General features: G+C 55.1%; 4 protein-coding genes across 11 annotated transcripts; 3 read left to right on the top strand and 1 right to left on the bottom strand.

Annotated features, from left to right (window-relative positions):
• Nucleotides 1-3,389: 3,389 nt before the first annotated feature.
• CLIC1 (chloride intracellular channel 1) lies at nt 3,390-8,755 on the top strand. Its single transcript, XM_032398442.1, has 6 exons — nt 3,390-3,631; nt 5,649-5,758; nt 5,960-6,085; nt 6,245-6,351; nt 7,172-7,353; nt 8,363-8,755. The coding sequence occupies exons 1-6, from the start codon at nt 3,593-3,595 to the stop codon at nt 8,522-8,524; spliced, it is 726 nt and encodes a 241-aa protein (XP_032254333.1). The 5' UTR covers nt 3,390-3,592; the 3' UTR covers nt 8,525-8,755.
• Nucleotides 8,756-9,063: 308 nt separating this feature from the next.
• DDAH2 (dimethylarginine dimethylaminohydrolase 2) lies at nt 9,064-12,379 on the top strand. Of its 4 annotated transcripts, none has more exons than XM_032398446.1 (7): nt 9,064-9,299; nt 10,146-10,500; nt 10,615-10,714; nt 10,842-10,915; nt 11,079-11,198; nt 11,730-11,879; nt 12,069-12,379. In XM_032398446.1, exons 2-7 carry the CDS (start codon nt 10,204-10,206, stop codon nt 12,183-12,185), a joined length of 858 nt encoding a protein of 285 aa, XP_032254337.1. In that variant the 5' UTR covers nt 9,064-9,299; nt 10,146-10,203; the 3' UTR covers nt 12,186-12,379. The 4 variants fall into 4 exon arrangements, with proteins under 4 accessions (XP_032254337.1, XP_032254334.1, XP_032254335.1 ...); XM_032398443.1 differs by having other exon boundaries at nt 10,142-10,500; XM_032398444.1 differs by lacking the exon at nt 9,064-9,299 and adding an exon at nt 9,500-9,964.
• Nucleotides 12,380-14,199: 1,820 nt separating this feature from the next.
• MPIG6B (megakaryocyte and platelet inhibitory receptor G6b) lies at nt 14,200-15,901 on the bottom strand. Of its 5 annotated transcripts, none has more exons than XM_032398514.1 (6): nt 15,841-15,901; nt 15,290-15,637; nt 15,040-15,130; nt 14,654-14,694; nt 14,434-14,513; nt 14,200-14,304 (listed from the first exon to the last, which is right to left on the bottom strand). In XM_032398514.1, exons 1-6 carry the CDS (start codon nt 15,899-15,901, stop codon nt 14,200-14,202), a joined length of 726 nt encoding a protein of 241 aa, XP_032254405.1. The 5 variants fall into 5 exon arrangements, with proteins under 5 accessions (XP_032254405.1, XP_032254408.1, XP_032254409.1 ...); XM_032398519.1 differs by having other exon boundaries at nt 14,214-14,304; nt 14,434-14,532; XM_032398517.1 differs by lacking the exon at nt 15,040-15,130 and having other exon boundaries at nt 14,434-14,532.
• A 1,333-nt stretch (nt 15,902-17,234) lies between these two features.
• On the top strand, nt 17,235-19,553 carry LY6G6C (lymphocyte antigen 6 family member G6C). Its single transcript, XM_032398421.1, has 3 exons — nt 17,235-17,286; nt 18,826-18,936; nt 19,339-19,553. The coding sequence occupies exons 1-3, from the start codon at nt 17,235-17,237 to the stop codon at nt 19,551-19,553; spliced, it is 378 nt and encodes a 125-aa protein (XP_032254312.1).
• Nucleotides 19,554-19,694: the final 141 nt, after the last annotated feature.

The raw sequence follows: 19,694 nt of genomic DNA, 5'->3' as shown, positions 1-19,694 counted from the left end.
TCGGAAGCGGAGCTTGAGTCAGAGCCCAGGGAACTGGACTAGGGGTGTTGGGGGAGAGCTGGCTAAAGGGGCAGAGGCGAATTGCATTTTTTTCTGGAGAGTGGAGATAAGCAACGTTAATTAAGCCTGTGCCAACAACTCTAAATTAATATTTGTACCCACGACGGACGCCTGGCTGGCTCGGTCATTAAGCGTCTGCCTTCGGCTCAGGCCATGATCCCAGGGTCCTGGAAGTGAGTCCCGCATGGCACAGTAGGAAGCCGCCTTCTCCCTCTGCCTTTGCCTGCTGCTACTGCCTGCTGTGTGTGCTCTCTCTCTCTGACAAATAAATAAAATCTTAAAAAAATATATTTGTACCCACTAAGTTCATATTTATGAAAGCTTAGGACAGTGCCTGGTAAACTAGTAAGAGCTACTACGTATTTCAAATAAGTAAGCAGAAATAAGTGAGACTCCTATCTTAGTACTCCTTCGCCTATTTCCTTGGTGCAGGGTATGACCACCCCCACGAGGGCACTACTGGGTCTAATTTTAATTTTGGTCTCCCCAGAGGAGGTAGAAGCATTCAAATTACACAAAATTCTGGTAGAAGTAAGACCTGATAGGGGCGCCTGGGTGGCTCAGTCGTTAAGCATCTGCCTTCCGCTCGGGTCATGATCCCAGGGTCTTGGGATCGGGCTCCCCCATCGGGCTCCCTGTTCAGTGGGAGGCCTGCTTCTCCCTCTCCCTCTGCCCCTGCTTGTGTTCCCTCTCTCTCTGTCAAATAAATAAACAAAATCTTAAAAAAAAAAAGTAGACCTGATAACACCTACACCCCTGCTGAGACATGTCTATCCACCTCTGCAGGTGCACACACACCCACACCCCTAAAGACAGAGGGGTGTCATTCATTCACCCAGCAACTATTTAGTGCCTACTCTGGGCCAGGTGGTAAGACTCAAAGTACTGAACATTAATTAAGTATGGGCTTCATGAAGCTTACTTTTTAGTGTGTGTGAGAAGAGAAGCAAGGAGATTGTGAGGGGGCCAGAAATAAATACATACTTTAAAAAAACAGATCCCTTGGGACGCCTGGGTGGCTCAGTCAGTTAAGCGTCTGCCTTCAGCTCAGGTCATGATCCCAGGGTCCTGGGACAGAGTTCCACATTGGGCTTCCTGCTCAGCGGGGAGCCTGCTTCTCCCTCAGTCTGCCACTCTCCCTGCTTGTGCCCCGCCCCCGACAAATAAATAAATAAGATCTTTTTTAAAAAATAAATTAAATAAAAAATTAAAAAAACAGATCGCTTAAAATGCATCTTCCTCTCCAGCTTTGTCCTAAGGTACCCTGAGATGGGGCGATCCCATCCAAGAGGTTAGAGAAAATGGTGGGTTAACCTGGCTCCGCTAAACGATTGGAAAATCCCCTCTAGCAAGAAAGGTAGGGGAGGGAGTTAAGGACTAGGTTAATGGTTACCCCTGGCAAACTGTTGAGCAATGGAGCTATGGAAACCTGAAAGAGACCGTCACAACTCTAAGGCGTGTCAGGGAGGCACACACCTTCCAATCTGGGGTGAAAACAGATTAGGGACTGGTTTACCAAGCCAAGGAAGGGGAGGGAGTGAAAAAGAAGCCACCCTTTGAAGGAAAGGGTAGATACTGAGATAGAAGGGTAAGGAGATGAGACCGCAGGAAAACTTCTCTGATGCAGGATTTGGGGGTGCAGCCCAGGGGGCACTGCTGGATAGTACCAGGAGAGGGCAGCATTACCTGTCATCTGGGAAATTAAGGCGAAATACCTTGTGCGTAGCCATGCCAGCCAGCCAAAGTCAATATTGATGATCAAGCCAGCTTTACCCATAAAGCTATAGGAGAGAAAAAGGCAGGAATGAAGCTGCCAAAACCTGTTTGAGCTCAGGGCTGGCCCCATTTGCCTGAGGCGTCTCCCAGAAGGGAGATCTTTGTGTGGCGGATTCTCTGATGGACATTGATCAGCTGGAACAGAAGAGGACCCTAAGAATAGGGCTGTTTTGACCTCCTTTCCTCAGATGCCCTTGTGCAGAATCTGAGGGTCACCCATGGAGGAGACCCCCCCACACACACACACACACTCATGGAATCATTCTACAACCTTACAGGATCTTACACTTCAAAGGAACAAACACTGAATATATCTCCTCACTGGGGAGGAGAGAGATAGGCCTTCCCCCAGGGAGGAGAAAACCCACAGAAGAGGAAGGAGGAGAGGAGAGAGGAAACCACTAACTGCTGGTTTCCAGCAGCACATCTCTCACCCCACCCCAGTCCTCCCCGAAGTCTCCCTTTCTTTAAGTGTCAAGGCCTGTTTTGCTCCTCTATGTCCTTGCACTCCACCGTGTTTTTCTGGAACTGTAGGTCTCTTGTTAGACAGCAGGTGGTGAGGAAGAAGGAGAAGTCATGGTAGGGAAGGAGAGAGATTCAAGACATGGAGGCTGGAATATGTCCAGTTTGGAGGACATACTATTAAGCCGTTTTTCAGCAGATCATAAAGAGTTTGACAGAACCTCCAAAAATCAAGCTACTCTTCCTCTACCTCCTACTTATTTATTTGTGTCCCCAAGGACTCCATTTACATTATTCCATCTGATCTTTGCTTTTTTTTCTTCCATGACAGGACTAGCTACCATCCCCTCCAGAATCAGTGCAGCTCTATTCTAGGGCCACAACAACCCCACCCTTCCCCACCATTCTCTCATCTTCAACCGATCAGTGAGAAAAGGGCTAGGGGCACAGGAAGGGTCCCAGTATGGGCGCAGAAGTGGAAGCATTAAAGCTGACTATGCTACTGAGGAGGAGCAGACCTCCCCCAGTGAGGAGGCCCTTTGGCTCAGCTTCTTGCTTCCCTAGCAGGAGGCCTGGGTGTCTCCCCTCCCATCCCCTGCCCTATCTTTCACCACTCTCTTCCCCCAACCTCAGCGTCCACTTCCAAGTCCCTGTCCTGCTGGAGTCTGGAAGGAACGTGGGAAAAGGAATAAAGGACCACCTTCACATTCTAAAATTCCCTCCCTGGGCCCTCATGGGCTTGATCAAGCTGTTGGTGTCTTGTGTGAGGGTGGAGGGGGAGTGTCCTCTGATTAATGCAGCAGGGAAACTGAGGCAGGAAAAAAAAATCCTGTGTTCAAGGAGACGGGTGGAGAAACAAGGAGGTTCCCAGGATTCCCCCTCCCTAACACCCCCATCCCTTTTCCTCTAGGGGACCTGAGGCTCTCCCCTCTGCCCCACTCCCGAGATCGTCGAGTCCCGCCCCCCTCCTGTCCCCTCCCCAGGTTCAGGGCGGGGCCGGTCGGTGAGTCAGCGGCTCCCTGATCTAGCCGGGGAGGGGATAGAGCTGGAGGGGCGGGGTGTGGGGTTGTAGAATGATTCCATGAGTGTGTGTGTGTGTGTGTGTGTGTGTGTGCGTGCTGGGCTGGTGGGGAAGCCGTGTCTCGTGTGAGCAGGTCTCATCGGGTTTGTGTTGCGCTGAAGGGCCAGCCCTAGGTCTGGGGGAGAGAATCCCTGCCTGTGGGACCCGCCTTCCCTGGCCCGGGCCCCTCCCAGTTCCCCCAGCGCCGGCCGCTTCCTGGTCCCCGTCGCAACCATGGCTGAAGAACAACCTCAGGTTGAATTGTTCGTGAAGGTAGGAACACCTTCTCGCTCCTAGGCCAGCCTCCCAATTCCTGGAAGGCAACTCTCACCTTTACCCAGCTCCAGCCTTAACTCCCCAATCCCTTCCCTCCTTGACCCCCACCCAACCCCACGTGCAGTCTGCAGTGTGCGCGCTGTTGTGGGGGGTGGCCTCGGGAGGGGAAGACGATTGTTGTGGGTGCGGGTAATGAGAATTCTGTGCTCGACCCTGAAAAGTTTGTAGAAGTGCAAGTTTTCAGCCCCCTAAAGGGCCGGAAGGTAGAGAGAAGGTCCCAGGAGTTGAGAATATTGACGGGGGTGGGGGTGGGGGTGGGAGGGACAAGCTGATGGAAAGACTGGGAAAGAAGGGGGCAGTGGGACCCAACAGGGTTTGGGAGGGTCAGAGGGAAACATCAGGACAGGTGGTCCTACGAGAAGACCAAAGTGAGGGGTGTCTTGGGGGAGACTTGGAGAAGTGCGGGCGCGTGTGTGGCAGGGCAGGTTTCAAGGAAGAGGGTGTGGTGAGGGAGGCTGTGGGGAGATCCACGGGGAAGGACTGGGGGGGTGGAAGGAGATGGCAGAGTGGGAGTGGACTTCTAGCAGCCCGGCCGGAAGGCTCCCCGGGACTTGGAGAAGCGAGAGAAAAGAAGGTGGCCAGATGGGAGTTTAGCTGGGGCTACCGGGAGGATAGGTGGGGAGAGTGATCAGAAGGAGGAAGAGACCTGGGTTAGGGTGTTTAGGGTTTGGGGGTTTTAGAAACAGGAAAAAGAGAGTCCCCCAACTCAGTCCTCTCTCTGTGGGTGTGGATGAGGAGCGGTGGTCCTTTGGCCTTTGGAGATGAAAGCGCGACAGCGGACTAGCGGACTTCACTCTTTCTGCTCTGCTCCCCTCCCCACTGCAGGAGCATTCTTACCCAATCCTGGACCTCATCTCTGCACCTCCCTCTCGGTCTGTGCCTCCTTGTTTGCACATTCTCCCCACCCTTCGCTTTCCTGCCTCCTTTCTCTCCACTACCCCCTTTGTTCGTCCTTCTTTGTGCGTTCCTGCCGCTTTCTCCCTCCTCGCTGCTTGGGGCTTCTGGGGAAGCCATTCCCTCTCCCTGTGCCCAGCCATGCCTGGGTCCGCCCCCCTTAGGTGTGGTCCCCACCTCACTCACACTTGCCTCAAGGGCTATTTTTATTCCTGGGTGAGGCTGCGCTACGGATTCTGGCCTTGGGTCCAGTGTGAGGAGAGTTATCTGGAGCCGGGGGCCATGTGCTGGGAGACCCCACAAGTAGTGTGTGGGGAAGAGGAAGGTGGCCCTCCACTGCCCAGGCCTCAGCCTCACAGGTCCCTGCCCCCACTCCTTGCCAGGAAGGAAGCTGCTGAGGCCGGAGACAGCCTAGATGAATCACCCTCAGCCTAGGGGGAGGTCCCTTGGGGGATGAGGTCACCACTTGCCAATTAGAGGGCAGCCCCCCTCTGCAAAGCCCTCTACATCTTTAGGGTGAGGCTCTGGGCCCCTTGACTCCCCACCCAGCTGCCAGAAACAGGGTAGAGGTATAGAGAACCAGAACTCTGGCTTCCAAACCCTGCCCTACCATGTCCATTCGCAGGCTCTACTCCATTCAGGAATCTAGGCCTCTAGCCTACAACCCTGGCCTCACCAAAGTCCCTCTCTAGGGATGTGAGAGGTAAATAAGTTCTTGTATGTAAAGTGCTTAGAATAGAAGGTAAAACTGCATTGCTGTTTGTCTTCCCTCTCTAGGGTCCCGATCTCCTGAGTTCTCCCAAACCCAATTCCTCTGCCTACCTCCCACCTGTCTGGGGAATCAGAAGCTGACCTTTGCAGAAAACGTTCCCACTGATCTGCCCTAGGTTTGCTCCACCTCCAGAGTGGAGAGCCTACGTCTGGGGAGAGCTTTTAGTAGCGAGACTGCATGTCATGACTAGGCAGAAAACAGCGTGATCTGGGAGTAGGAGGTGCAGAGAATGGCCTGGGGTAGGTCGGGTGTACCAGGCCTAACCTTGGGGTGGGGGTTACTTTTCAGGCTGGCAGTGATGGGGCCAAGATTGGGAACTGCCCCTTCTCCCAGAGACTGTTCATGGTACTCTGGCTCAAGGGAGTCACCTTCAACGTCACCACTGTTGACACCAAGAGGTGGGCCAATTTCTGTTTCTCTAAACACCCCTTGTGCACACACATATGCACACACACGCTCACCCATCCTAGTCCTTTCATCCTGCACCTTTTCCCCCTCCCTCCACCCAGAGCTCCTTTTTCTTCCCACATCCCTCCATCTCCCCTTTCTGATTCTCCCTGACCCCCTTTTCCTGTCCTGATGCCTGGGCTCTCCCCCAGGCGGACTGAGACAGTACAGAAGCTGTGCCCGGGGGGGCAGCTCCCATTCCTGCTGTACGGCACTGAAGTGCACACAGACACCAACAAGATTGAGGAGTTTTTGGAGGCGGTGCTGTGCCCTCCCAGGTATGAGGGCACTTGGAAAGGAAGGGGTGGGTAGCAGGGAGACTCTAGGAAAGAGAGAGGTGGAAGAAATGGAAAACCGAAATGGTGGTGGGCTGGAGCAGGGGAGCTGAGGCTCCTCCCCAGAAGATATCTTCTCCTGTTTCTCCTACTGGCTTTCAGGTACCCCAAGCTGGCAGCTCTGAACCCTGAATCCAACACGGCGGGGCTGGACATATTTGCCAAATTTTCTGCTTACATCAAGAATTCAAACCCGGCACTCAATGATAGTGAGTCTTAAGGGTTGGAGGCCAGGGTCCTAGGAGGAATGGAGAAGATCCAGGGATTGGGAGGCATTAGGGGCACCTGGAAATTCCGATATTGGGGAGACGGAGCAGATGTTGGCAAACCCTCACTGCCTCCCGCCCCAGCCCCCTTCTTTTTGTTTAAACCCCATATTTCCTTGCATTTTCATTGGCTGTGACTTTAAGCTTCTCTTGTTTGTCACCTAGCCTCTCCTGCACCACTGGGGATGTTAGTTGGGTTGGCTGCTGACCTGTGTTCTGGCAGAAGAGGGTTGTGCTTCAGAACAGTGACTCTAGGGGCACCTGGGTGGCTCAGTCGGTTAAGCGTCTGCCTTCGGCTCAGGTCATGATCCCAGGGTTCTGGGATGGAGCCTGGCATCCGATCCGGCTCCCTGCTCAGCAGGGAGTCTGCTTCTCCCTCTCCCACTCCCCCTGCTTGTGCTCTCTGTCAAATAAATAAAATCTTAACAACAACAACAACGACGACAACTCTAGATCCAGACAGCCTGAGTACAAACCCTACTGGCCGTGTGACTTTGGGCAGTTCATTTAATCTCTCTGTAAATCCATTTCCAGATCTATAAAATGAAGATAACAATGCCTATTTCATGGGTTGATGTGAGAATTAAATGAGTTTTTGTATGTAAAGTGCTTAGAGTAACACATGGAAAACAACTACATTCATGTCAGATATTATTATTTTGGACTGGCCTCACCATTAGTATTCATTCACCCCCCACTCCCCAGGCCCTCCTGGACTATGTCACCCTCCTGATGTTCTTACCAATTCCCCTTTCTTGCACAGATCTGGAGAAGGGGCTCCTGAAAGCCCTGAAAGTTTTAGACAATTACTTGACATCCCCCCTCCCAGAAGAAGTGGATGAGACCAGTGCTGAGGATGAGGGCATCTCTCAGAGGAAGTTTCTGGATGGCAATGAGCTCACTCTGGCTGACTGCAACCTGTTGCCAAAGCTCCACATAGTACAGGTGGGTGGTCATTGTATGAGCAGAGGGTGGCCACTGAGATGGCTCTTTAAGAAGCTCCCACACAGGTTTCCCATGACAACCACTCCAAAGGTGGTTTCTTTCTTAGGGTGGTTTCTATGGATGGCTACCAAGAGCAGACACACCCCATTCCTTCTCGCCAGTCATTGCTGCAAGCCCAGTGCTTTGAGAGAAGTACATTCCGTGATACAGGCTGTGGGTGCAAACAGACTGGCTGGGAGTAACATATCCCAGTGTTGCTGTCAAGAGTGTTCTTCCTGTCTCTCTCACTGCCAAATCCCCACATCAGACAAAGCAGGCTTTTCCTAAAATCAGAGCTTTAATTCGTTTTATAGCATCGGTCTCCACTTTGTCTTGTGATGAAAGATGAAAACTGCTGCTTCCCATGTTTTTGTCTTAGCCTCAAAGGTATGGTTTAGTTTGTGAAACATGGGCCTAATGTCAGTCTGCCACAGACCTCTGTATTGAACATCTGTGTACTAGGCACTGAAAGACACAAAGATGGATGAGGATTGGTCCTTGCCCTCAAAGGATTTGAAATCTACCTGGGAAGATAGAACAGTCACAAGAAAGTTAAGTAACAAAACATGATTAAAAGCCAGATGAAAAATAGGGACAAAAGTCACAGTGGAGAATTTTCTGATTTGTGAATTACATCTCAGTAAAATCAAGAAGAGAGAAATGGCACCATGGCACGGGGTGGTCTGAAAAGGAGCTGGTTATAAATGGCCAGGATTTCAGTGAGTGGAGAGGAAGGGCAAAGACAGGAGAAGATCGTGAGGAGTTAAGAAAGCCAATGGGAGAAGATGATTCATATGGGAGATAAGAATCACAGGAAGAGAAGCCAGATAGTGGGGGTTCTTGAATGCCTGCACAGGAAGGCTAGATTTCATCCTGTGAGTCTTGGGAGAAGGGAAAGACAAGAGCCCGGCATCCAGCTCGGCTCCCCCGTAGGCTAACATGTTGGTCCCTCTCCTCTCCCCGTCCCCAGGTGGTTTGTAAGAAGTACAGGGGATTCTCCATCCCGGAGGGGTTCCGCGGAGTGCATCGGTACTTGCGCAATGCCTACGCTCGGGAAGAGTTTGCCTCCACCTGTCCAGATGATGAGGAGATCGAGCTGGCTTATGAGCAAGTGGCCAAGGCCCTCAAATAAGTGCCTCCTGAGACTCCGTCTCCCCTCTCCATTTTCTCCACAAAGGCACCAACTGGTTTCCACGTGGCTATCCAAGGGACACACTCCAAAATGGCCAGTGGGCAGAGAATCCTGGAGCACTTGTGCAGGGCTGGCTGGGGGGCTGAGGGGAAAAATGGGGAATCTAGGTAAGATTTTTATTGTGGGGTGGTGCGGGTAGGACAATGTATTTCAGTAATAAAATACAGAATGAAAATACAGTGTCGTTTTACACAAAGAGGGCTTGAATGTGGGTAACACGGAATGAGAAGTGGGTCAGTGACCTTGAGCTCAGGGCAGAAGCCAGGAATTTAGAAGAGGGGTATTTGTGGTCAGGCTTCCATTTTTCGTGCCGCTCCACCGTAACGCTGTCTTGTGGTCCATGTCGCATTTGCAGACCAGCCGCCGGGGCCAGCCAGATCTGGGTGGGCCTGGGCTGCACTCACGGGGCGGGGCCGAGTTCTGAGGAGGGGAGCGCAGTCCCCGTGGAGTGGGCGCGGCGTAGCAGGGCGGAATGGGCGTGGTCTCGAGGAGCCCCGCCCCGTCCCGCTTAGACAATGCCCCGAAGCCGCCAGACCATCGCGACCCCGCCCCACCGTAGTTCTTGAGCTCGCCTACCCAGGGACCCCTCAAAAGCCAAGAGCTTCAGTCCCCGAGGCTTGAAGACTAGGACTCCCTTCTCCAACCAACTCTGTCCTCAGGGGGGTGGGGCCCCAGCCAAGATCACAGAGCGCAGGAGTCGGGGTGGCCGCTGGAGGTAAGTCTAGGGGTTGGAGATGTCCCCTGGACCGTGTGCGGGCCGGAGCTTGAGGGTGCCGGGCCGGTGCCTGCAACGGACAGAGTGCAGGAGGCGGAAATTTGGGTGCGGAGCTGAGTGAGGTAGACTTTGGGGAAGATGGACCGGGAGACAGGGTCCTGGAGCCGGGAGTGGCGCCCGCTCCCTGGGACCACGCCCCCGGTTTCCCCGCCCCTTGGATTTCGTTTTAGACCTCTCCCAGTCCTCCGGGACTCGGTCTGGTTTATACTGGGTCGCGCTAGGGGCAGCACGACCGGCCCGGGTGGAGAGAGGATATTTAACTCCTTAGATTCTAATTCCTCCCTCGTTGCCCCTCTTCCTCTTTCTCGTTTGGGCATTCAGGATTTCATCTTCCTAGGCCCTGACCCTCTCCCCAGCTGTCTCTTCCTGTCCCATAACCCCTTTGGGTCCCTCGCCGCACTTCGGGTCCCTATGGCAGCGAGCAGCTGAGGGTTAAGGGGGCGGGGCCGTTGCATTTTTGGGGAGTGAGCGCATCCTAGCGGCTGCCAAGAGGGGCGCCTAGCAGGGACCTCGCGAAGCCCCCGAACAGGGGCAACAGGTGTTTTGAAGATTAGGGGTCCCGGTCTTGTTCCTCGGACTCCCTCCAAAGAAGCAGACCCAGAAGGGTGCGGGGTGGAATGGGGTGGGCAGGAGAGAAAGGTCTGGAGGGGGTGGGGCGAAGTGGGAGGGGCGCCCGGAGATGGCAGAAGGAAGACCCGGGCGCTCCTTACCACCCCCCTACGCCCTTCTGTGCGTGTCTCTTTCTCTGCCTCCCCCCCCCCCCTTTCTGTCTCTTCTCCCAGACAGGTGAAAAAGAGAAAACTAAGAAATCAGCGCGGCCGGAGGGGGAGACTGTGTGGATGGGATGGGGACGCCAGGGGAGGGGCTGGGCCGCTGCTCCCACGCCCTGATCCGGGGGGTCCCAGAGAGCCTGGCTTCGGGGGAGGGTGCGGGGGCTGGCCTCCCGGCTCTGGACCTGGCTAAAGCTCAGAGGGAGCACGGGGTACTGGGGGGTAAACTGAGGCAGCGATTGGGGCTGCAGCTGCTAGAACTGCCTCCTGAAGAGTCGCTGCCGCTGGGACCGCTGCTCGGTGACACCGCCGTGATACAAGGGGACACGGCCCTAATTACGCGTCCCTGGAGCCCCTCCCGCAGGCCGGAGGTGAGCGCCGGGGCGCGGGTTGGGGCGTAAGGGGAAAGGAGGAGCTGGACGTGCGGAGCTTTAAGAATTGTGGGTGGGACTGTCTGTGCTCCGTGCCCTCTTTCCTGCCCTAAGGTCGATGGAGTCCGCAGAGCCCTTCAGGACCTTGGGCTCCGGATCGTGGAGATGGGGGATGAGAACGCGACGTTGGATGGCACTGATGTTCTCTTTACCGGTGAGGCTGAGGTGCCTGCATCCCTGGGGCTTGGCATTGGGAAGCAGAGTTGGGGAGACTAGGCCATGTCGGGCCTTGTTTCCAACTCACTTTGGCTCTCAAACCTCCGCGGCCTCCCTGGGCTCAGGCCGGGAGTTTTTCGTAGGCCTCTCCAAGTGGACCAATCACCGAGGAGCTGAGATCGTGGCGGACACGTTCCGGGTGAGGAGCGGGACCAGTTTTGTGCTGGGGAAGCGGGGAGCGGATGGGGTAGGAGGGGCGCAGGGAGGCGGCGCGGAGTAGGGAGGAGCCCAGAGCCACCTGTGTTTGAGGGAATCCCCTCACCCCTCCCGCGTCCCTGAATAATTTCCCTTGTTGCCCCTAGGACTTCGCGGTCTCCACAGTGCCGGTCTCGGGCCCCTCGCACCTGCGCGGCCTCTGCGGCATGGGGGGACCCCGCACTGTCGTGGCCGGTAGCAGCGACGCTGCCCAAAAGGCTGTCAGGGTGAGGAGGGGCGGGGTGGGGTGGGGCAGGTTGGGGCGCGGCCAGCAAAAGTGGGCGTGGCTCCTGGCCGGGGAGGCGGAAAGCTGGGAGGTTCAGAGACTTAATTCCAACCCCTGCCCTCATAGAGCCGTTCATCTAGTATGAAAACACGTCAGAAAGGAAGAAGTTACTATAGCAGGACAGGGACAGGGAACACAGTCGATTAACATCGTCTTCCCGAGTTTCCGGGAACCTCCCCAAAGGTGGCGTCTAAGCTATGAGGAAGGATGGATGACATTGACTGGTGGGGGGCTAGAGAAGGGAAGAAGAGGGTTGCAGGTAGTAAGAACTGCATGTGTGTCCGAGGTGGAACTTAACAAAGGTCACTAAAATGCTTAGATCAGTGCCTGACACATACTAAGAGCAAGTGCTTGCTATCATTATTATACAACAAATGTAACTGTGTCCTCAGCCCTTAATGGTGGTAGGGCCATCACACTCGGTTGTGGAGAGGCTCTGAGACTTGACCACTTCCTCTTTCCTCTCCCTCAGGCGATGGCAGTGTTGACAGACCACCCCTACGCGTCCCTGACCCTCCCAGATGATGCAGCTGCTGACTGTCTCTTTTTGCGACCTGGGCTGCCTAGTGTGCTCCCTTTTCTCCTGCACCGTGGAGGCGGGGACCTGCCCAACAGCCAGGAGGTGAGGGAAGGCAGGAGCTCCACCACCAACAATAACCAGAGGAAGGAGTCTCAGGCCTTCCTAGCGGGACGAAGAAGGGGTACCTTCTCTAGAAGCGTGGGTGGTGCCACTCTGAACTGGCTCCAAGAAGGGCCTGGCTGTGGCCTTGGGGTCTTACTCCCCTCTCCCCACTTTGTGTCCTCCCTGCAGGCACTGCAGAAGCTCTCTGATGTCACCCTGGTACCTGTGTCCTGCTCAGAACTGGAGAAGGCAGGCGCCGGGCTCAGCTCCCTCTGCCTGGTGCTCAGCACGCGCCCCCACAGCTGAGGGCCTGGCCTTAGGGTTCTGGCTGGCCAGGGGTAGGGCAGCATAGGGAGTAGAAGGGGAAGGAGGCTTAGATAGAGGACGGTGAATAGGTAGTAGTGGGGAGAGGGCCCCAAGATGGGGGGTGGGGGCTTAGTGTGGGAAAAAGGATAGAGTCCACTGGGTGAGTCCTCTTCCTCAGAACTAATAAAACAGAACTGACCTTTTAGACTGGGCTGTGGCTGGTGTCTTACTGGGATAGGGACAGGGCTGAAATCTGAGGTTGAGGTTAGTCTCTCATTCATCAAACCCTCATTAGGCACTTACTGACTCAGTGCCCAGCCCTATCATAGGTGTTTGGGCACAAGATGGACAGGATAGTATTTCTATTGTGGGGAGCATATATGAGGTAGAGAAGAAAGACTAGGGTGGATCACTCAATTTATCTAAATGTCAGATGATTCAGAGACTGGTAGATTACCAACCTACCCCAAGTTGATAGAGAGGAAGAAGTGACGCTTTCAGGGACGTTCATTTTCATTCACTCATTTACTGAGGCTTAGCAGTAATATAAAAAGGGTCAGTCTTCTGATAGCAGGGAACTCACAGTACATTGAAATTGAAATACAGGTTGTGATGGAACAATTCACAGGGTGTTGTTGCTAAGAGATAAATAAGGAGACTGCCTACAGCATCAAAATGTATGCAGGGGTAGGCAGAGAGGGTCAGGAATGGCTTCCCAGAAACAGCAACATTTCAACTGAGTCTTGGGGATAAAGAAGAATTAGCCAGGAAGGTAGTGGGGAGGAGGAAAAAAGGTCCAGGAAGAAGGACTTGTGTGGCGCGAAGCCATATTTGGAGTCTGGGGAGAACCTCTGCCAGGTTGGCATGCTGTGCGCTTGTGGAGTGACAGAGACAAGCCTGGAGGGTAGGCAGAGTGCTGCCAGCACCTTGTACCCAAAGCCAAGGCCCATGGGTCCAGAGCTGAAAGTTATGGAAAGAAATCCTGCAACTCTGGAATACAGGTTGTGAGAAGGTTTGCATTTGGGGAGAACCTCTCTGGCTTCAGGGAGGAGGGCAGGAGCAAGAGGATGAGGTGGGGCTATGAGTCACCCAGGGAGGAAATGAGGAGAGTATATTCAGGTGGCAGCCCTGGGCGTGAAGAAGGGTATGGATTTCACAGTGACATTAAAATAGAAAGACAGGACTTGGTTCATTGTGTGGGAGTGAGCAGAAGGAGGTCTGCATGACTCCCAGTTTCTGGCTTAGGCAACTGGTTGATCAAGAGAGAATGCAGAGGAGGATTGAGTGAGTGACAATGAGTTGGGTTTTAGATATGCTGGGTGCAGAATGCCTACAGCCAACCAGGCAGGGATGTCCCAGGGATAGATGGGAAATCCCATTACTCGAGATCTGAGCTGGAGAGAGCTCTAGATGTTGTTTGCAGAGGTGAGGGCTGAGGACTGGCTGTGGATGACAGATTCCCAGAAGAGAGGGAAGTCAGATAAAGGGACGAACCTAGAATGGTGGGGAATACCATGGGGATACGGAGCAAGGAAGAGGAGTCCAAAAGGAAGACACCAGCATAAAGAAAGGAAGTAATCAAAGACCAAGCTAAAAACTCTACTGGGTGTGGCCTTTAGGACCTCACCGGCAACCTCATGGAGAGATGACGAGCAGGAGGAGTGGAGTGAAGGAAAAGACAAGGTGTAGGCCCCTGATTCAAAGAGCTGGACTGTGGAGGGAACCAAGAGACAGGACAACTATCTAGGACTTGTTGATGTCTTAAGATAGGGAGGCAGGGCTTGATCAGGTTTAGAGAGGGCACCAGTGGTGAAGAAGACATGAAAGTTACAGGAGGGAGGGTAACTGAAGGAGCACAGTCAGTCGCAGAGAACCCGGGGCTCCTGACTCTCAGGCTAGTGCTCATTTCTATCCCGTGGTGCATTCCTTTGTCAGGTGAGGGGCCAAGAAGGGGTGGGGAGTTGTGGAGAGCTGGGAACCTCCAGCTTGTGAGGTTTGGAATAAGGGCTTCCCTTCAAACTACAACCGCATAGATGGTGGAGGCATCAGCGGGGGCCACTGGGGACAACCGGAGGGGCCTTCTGAGGGCCAGATGATCCAGGTCTGCGTAGAGAAGGCTCTGAAAGGTGGGGAGGAAGGCAGGAGGGTCTCAGAAGTCGGACTTGCTGGGGAATTCAGGCCTCTGTCTTTCTTGGTTCACTTTTCTTGGGGATTCTGTCCAACCCCCTTCCAATCCCCAGGCCCTTACCGCCTCCTGGTCCAGTTCCCCTGCATTCTTAGGCTCCTCCTCCTTTACTGGCCTCTGGGGCTTGACTTTCACGAGTGGATCTATATGGGGGGAACAGAGCTGAAGGATTGAGAGAAAGTGACCAACACTCTGCTCCCAGCAAGGAAGGGCTCAGACTCAGGAATTGAGAGGTGGGAAGTGTGGGAGCAGTAGAAGGAAAACGGGGTGGAGTTAGTCTCACCAAATCTGGGGAGTGGTCGAGGCGGGTGCGGGGGTGATCGTCTGTAACGGATGTATAAGTCTTTGAGAGCCACCAATTTTGTCTCTCGTCTTCTCCGGGCCAACAGCAACCCAGCAACTCGAAGGCTCAGACCCGCAAAACAATTTAGGCTCCACCCCCACAGATAGTTCCGCCCACACTCTGATCCTGCTCGGGCTCTAGCTTCGCCTCCCTAGCCAGGGCTCTGCCTACCAACCTGCGGCCTCGGCCCAAGTGGTCACCTCCCCCCTGCCTCTCTAAACCACACGCCGGAGCTCTAGGTCTAGCTTCTGTCTGCCAAGTTCTGGTCCTGCCCCTCCCGCCTCTGGTCACGACCCGTTTAACCAGGCCCCGCCCATTGTGCTCACCTGTGCCACCACCAGACCACGCCCAACGCCCCGAGTCCCAGCACCAGCCCAGCGCCCAGCAGGGGGATCAGGAGCTGGGGATTCACGGACCCTGGGGGAACGGAGGACGGGGGGGGGGGTGGTGGTGGATACTGAGGTTAGGGGTGCGAGGACAGAGAACTAGCTCTCCCGCCCAGGAACCCCCCAGCTAAGGCCTCTCTCCCTTCCGAGGGTGTGTGTCCAAGTCCCGCGCACAAAGGCCTGGACCTACCATGGGTAGGCCCCGGTGCCCTGCAATCAGCCCCGTCCCCTAGCACGTGAAGCACCGTACGGCTTTCTTCCTCGTGGCGGCCCCTGCAGAAAAAGGTTCCTGAGTCCCCCGCGCTCAAGAGCAGCTCCAGCCGCCGGATACTAGGGTCCAGGGCACGTAGGCGACCAGCAAAGGGCTGGACTGGAGACACAGTGGGGGTCCCGCTCGATGAGGCCCACAGGATGGGGCGGCGTCCTTTGGACAAGCCCTTGCAGGCCGGGAAGCTAGGCGCCCAGGCCCAGCGGATGGGATGCGAGACCCCTACGCAGGAGAAATTCACCGAGTCTCCAGGGCGGCCGTCCAGTGAAGCTGGGGTTGGAGGGGACAGGGTTTAGGGCAAGTCCACAGGGCAAGACGAACCCCACTCCCGTCTCCTCTCCCTCACCTCTCCTCTGTGCCCCCGCCAACCTGGATCATCCCACACACATTAACCCTCCCCTCCCCATCGCTCCCCCCTCCCTCAGTCTTTCCTCGCGCCCATCCCAACTTTCCTGGCCGGGGAGATGGCTTACCCCCGGGGTCCCCCTGGGCCCTAGACAGCAGCAACGGCAGCAGCTGCAGAACCAGAGCCATGGCTGGGATGTGGTGGGGGTAGGAGGCGAGTGTATCAGCGGAGGAAACCGGAGGGAAACTGGGGGGAGGGAGTTGGGGGGGCCGCGGGTTGGGGGCTCCGATAAGAGCGGGGAGGGGCAACCAGCCGCCGGGATCCCTCTGGGAGTCCTCGCTGGCTCGCTCACAGCCCTCAAACAATACTCAGTTGAAAGTGGTGCTCGGTCTGGTTACAGAAGCACTTTCGTACTTTTAACTCCTGCCCGGTAGCAGTGGCCCCCCGAGCATCCTGGCTGAGTTCAAATCCTGCCTTGGCCCTCTACTAGCTGAGTGATGTGGGCCAGTCGTTTAACTTCTCTGGGCCTGTTCGTTCATCTGTAAAACAGGGACAAAAGCACCTACCTTCTAGAGTATTGAGAAATAAAAAAGTAATACACCTAAAACGCTTAGAACAATGGCTGACACATAGGAGCACTTGGTGCTCACCATTATTAGTATTATTGCAACTTCTATTCTTATTCTAGCTTCTACTTCACCTCTCTGTGCCCAGGCTGTCCCTCCTGGCCAATGGCGCACCACCCAAACTGGCAGGTTTTGATTTGGGAGACACTTTGGAGCAGGCCACATGCCCCATACCCTGGACTTCATTGGCGCCCGCTGAACTAGAGCAAGCCAGGCTAGGCCAAGCCCTAGTTTAGCCAGGGCAGGTTCCGAGAACCATCTAAGGGCCTGAGACATCACCTCAGCAGGCAGCCCCAGCCTATGCCTCTGCTGTTGTGACATCACAGAAGCCCTTGGTGACATCATAAACCCTTCATCCTTCATCCTGTGGCTGAGCGGGGGTTGGGAAGACCATGTCAAGGCTGAATCCAGATGAAGCTGGCCCCTTCCGTTCTCAGTTTCTGCTCACATTCCCCTACCAGTGCCCCCCAGGGACCCAAATTGGGCAACGAGTGTAGGCCACACCCCCTTGTCCATTTCCCAGGAACCACAGCCCCTGTAACATTACAGGGGCCTTGGCGATGTCTTTTCAGAGGACTGGGCAGCAGGGCTGTCAGCTGGGAACAAGGAGGGGTGTCTTGGCCTGAAACCAAGAACCAAAATGGAGTTGGCCACGAGTGTACCTACCTTCCACTACCTCTCTCTCCCATCCCTACTCCCTCACCCAGCTCTGCTTAGTCCCTCCCCACCCCTGGTCATCTGGGTGTAAATGGAGAGGGAGGGGCCACCAGAGGCAGGGAAGGGAGGGACCGTTGGGATTATAAATTCCAAAAAGGCCACTCGACTCCCAGAGCTGGATCCCTGAAAATCTACTCTATCAGCTGCTGCACTTGCTACCATCCTCTGGACCCTCATCATGAAAGGCCTTCTGCTGGTCACCCTGTCGGCTCTGCTCTGCTGGGTCTCAGGTGAGCACAGGGGGCGCCCCCGGGGCTTCTACACCTTACCCCACCCACTGCCCTCCATTGCCCACTGCTTGGGATCCCAAGCACCCCTAGCTCCAGCTGGCGCAGCTCTCCTGTGCCTCCAGAACCCGGCCTCCCTGTGACAAGGGTCCTTGCTCCATTCCTCAAGGACCCATGTCTCCTTCACACTTCTCCCCACCTCCAAGACCCACTCTTCTAACCTGCCAGGGCTCCAGGTCCCCTGTCCCCCATTCCATGACCAAACCCAGCTTACTGGTTTCTCCTCTCACCACCTGCACTCAGCGGAGTCCTCCCAGAAACCTAGGCATCCAGCCTGGGGCTTCTTGTGCACCCCACCCTCTCCACCTACTCCTTCAGATTCTGTTCTCAGTCATTCAAGCAGTGGCCTTTACTAGTTCACCCCTGCTCTTCTCCGGGGAGGATACCCGCAGGGACCAAGCTCTCTTGAGGGTCCCAGCAATCTCCTAGAACCTCCTGGGGAGCCAGGGAGATATCCCAGCCTTCTATGGAGGGAATGCAGGGCGGCTCGCCCTCAGGGTGAAACAAATCACAGAGGTGCAGTCACCGGGCTCCTCTACCCTTGGACTGAACCCCTCCTTCACCAAACTCTGCTCCTGCAAGCCTAGAATTAGCTGAGGTGGGAGCTTGGAGGGTGCCACTCTCTGCATCCACCCTCTCCGTTCTGGTAAGGTGCTCAGACAGCACCTGACGATCTGCTTCTCAGATATTATTCTCTCCTGTCCAAGAGCTGCCTGAGTGAGAGGATCCCACTCAGGTCTGGTTCCTCTTCCCACACTCATGGTGGTCCCGGGTGGTGAGAGGAAATTGCTGAAGCTGGCCACAGGTGGCTTTGTTGTCAGCCTCAAGTCCCAAGCCATTGACGCAAGTGCTTCAACGATGATTTTTATTTTATTTATAAATAAATAAAGATTTTTAAGATGTTATTTGTTTATTTGAGAGAGAGCAAACCAAGCACAAGCAGGGGGAGCTGTAGAGGGGAAGGGAGAAGCGGGCTCCCAGGGAGCCCCGCCCCGTGGGGCTCGATCCCGGGACCCTGAGATCATGACCTGAGCCGAAGGCAGACGCTTAACAGACTGAGCCACCCAGGCGCCCCAACAACCATGATTTTTATTTGTAGTATTTCTTCCAATTTCAAGTCTCCATCTGTGAGGTCTCCTGAATTCCTTCATATTTTCCCCCACCTCCTCCATTCCTTGCCTACAGTATTCTCACATTCCAGCTATCCCTAGTCCCATGTTTTTGTCGGTAGCTCTGCCCCTCTTGACTCATCCCCGAATGGGGTGGGGTGCAGGACGATATTTAGGGTGAGGCATTCACAGAGCAACAACTCCACCCCCACCCACTTGCCCTCTTCTGCTTCACTCACCTGCTCTGTCACCACCAAACCAAACAGGTCAGAACACCTAGTTGATGGGCTCTTCTCCACCCTAACCCACAGCTCGGCTGGTCCCCAGGTGAGTCAGACACCCCATCACCTCAGCCTGACTTGTGTCTTCCCAGCTGACATTCGCTGTCACTCCTGCTACAAAGTCCCTGTGCTGGGCTGTGTGGACCGGCAGTCCTGCCGCCTGGAACCAGGACAACAGTGCCTGACAACAAATGTGTACCTCGGTAATATCCCCCTCTTTAGTGAGGAGAGGGGGCCAGTGGGAGACTCTATGGCGGGGGCTGAGGCCCGACTGTGGCTCAGACTGAGATGGGACAGACAGCCCCAGCAATGACGATATTTGGCCAAGGAGTCTTATGTGCCAGGCACCATTCTATGACTTTACATGGACTGTAGACAGTAACAAGTCCAAGGCCTCCCAGCCACAAGTCCCAGGACCAAGGCTGGGGTGAGGGGGCGGGGGACGGAAGTGCAGGAGGACGGTCAGACTTACTGAGAAGAGATAAGGAGGGGAGGGCCGGGGCAGAGTCGGGAAGGAAGCCTGGGCGAGTGCGTGGGGAGGGGAGGTGGACACAGGCACGAAGGCACCCGTCCGAGCTGACCCCACGGCCCACTCCTACCCTCAGGTAAGATGTGGGTTTTCTCCAACCTTCGATGTGGCACACCGGGAGAGCCTTGTCGGGAGGCCTTCAACCAAACCAACCACAAGCTGGGCCTGACCTATAACACCACCTGCTGCAGCAAGGACAACTGCAATAGCCCAGCCCCTCGGCCCACCCCAGCGCTGGCCCCTGTGCTCCTCGCCTCTGTGGCTGGCCTTGGCCTCTGGCTGCTGCACTGAGACTCACTCCGTCGCTGCCCCTCCTCCCACCTGCCTTAGGCTGCGTTTGGCCCTGTGTCTCCTTGTCCCTCAGCTCCTTACACTGGTCTCTCCTTAACTCCCTTCACTCAGAAAAGCATTTCTCCAGGCTCTTCACATTTT

Source organism: Phoca vitulina, unplaced genomic scaffold (genome assembly GCF_004348235.1).
Source record: "Phoca vitulina isolate PV1807 unplaced genomic scaffold, GSC_HSeal_1.0 scaffold116, whole genome shotgun sequence".
NCBI lineage: Eukaryota > Metazoa > Chordata > Mammalia > Carnivora > Phocidae > Phoca > Phoca vitulina.
This window is presented reverse-complemented; position numbering and strand designations above follow the sequence as displayed.

Coding starts and splice junctions, on each gene's coding strand:
- CLIC1 (XM_032398442.1), top strand. CDS start 3,593: ATGGCTGAAGAACAACCTCAGGTTGAATTGTTCGTGAAG. Junction 5,759..5,959: donor ACCACTGTTGACACCAAGAG/GTGGGCCAATTT, acceptor GCTCTCCCCCAG/GCGGACTGAGACAGTACAGA. Junction 6,086..6,244: donor GCGGTGCTGTGCCCTCCCAG/GTATGAGGGCAC, acceptor ACTGGCTTTCAG/GTACCCCAAGCTGGCAGCTC.
- DDAH2 (XM_032398446.1), top strand. CDS start 10,204: ATGGGGACGCCAGGGGAGGGGCTGGGCCGCTGCTCCCACGCCCTGATC. Junction 10,715..10,841: donor CACTGATGTTCTCTTTACCG/GTGAGGCTGAGG, acceptor CCCTGGGCTCAG/GCCGGGAGTTTTTCGTAGGC. Junction 11,199..11,729: donor CTGCCCAAAAGGCTGTCAGG/GTGAGGAGGGGC, acceptor CCTCTCCCTCAG/GCGATGGCAGTGTTGACAGA.
- MPIG6B (XM_032398514.1), bottom strand. CDS start 15,901: ATGGCTCTGGTTCTGCAGCTGCTGCCGTTGCTGCTGTCTAGGGCCCAG. Junction 14,695..15,039: donor GTGGTCTGGTGGTGGCACAG/GTGAGCACAATG, acceptor CATCCGTTACAG/ACGATCACCCCCGCACCCGC. Junction 14,514..14,653: donor TCGACCACTCCCCAGATTTG/GTGAGACTAACT, acceptor CCCCCCATATAG/ATCCACTCGTGAAAGTCAAG.
- LY6G6C (XM_032398421.1), top strand. CDS start 17,235: ATGAAAGGCCTTCTGCTGGTCACCCTGTCGGCTCTGCTCTGCTGGGTC. Junction 17,287..18,825: donor TCTGCTCTGCTGGGTCTCAG/GTGAGCACAGGG, acceptor GTGTCTTCCCAG/CTGACATTCGCTGTCACTCC. Junction 18,937..19,338: donor GACAACAAATGTGTACCTCG/GTAATATCCCCC, acceptor TCCTACCCTCAG/GTAAGATGTGGGTTTTCTCC.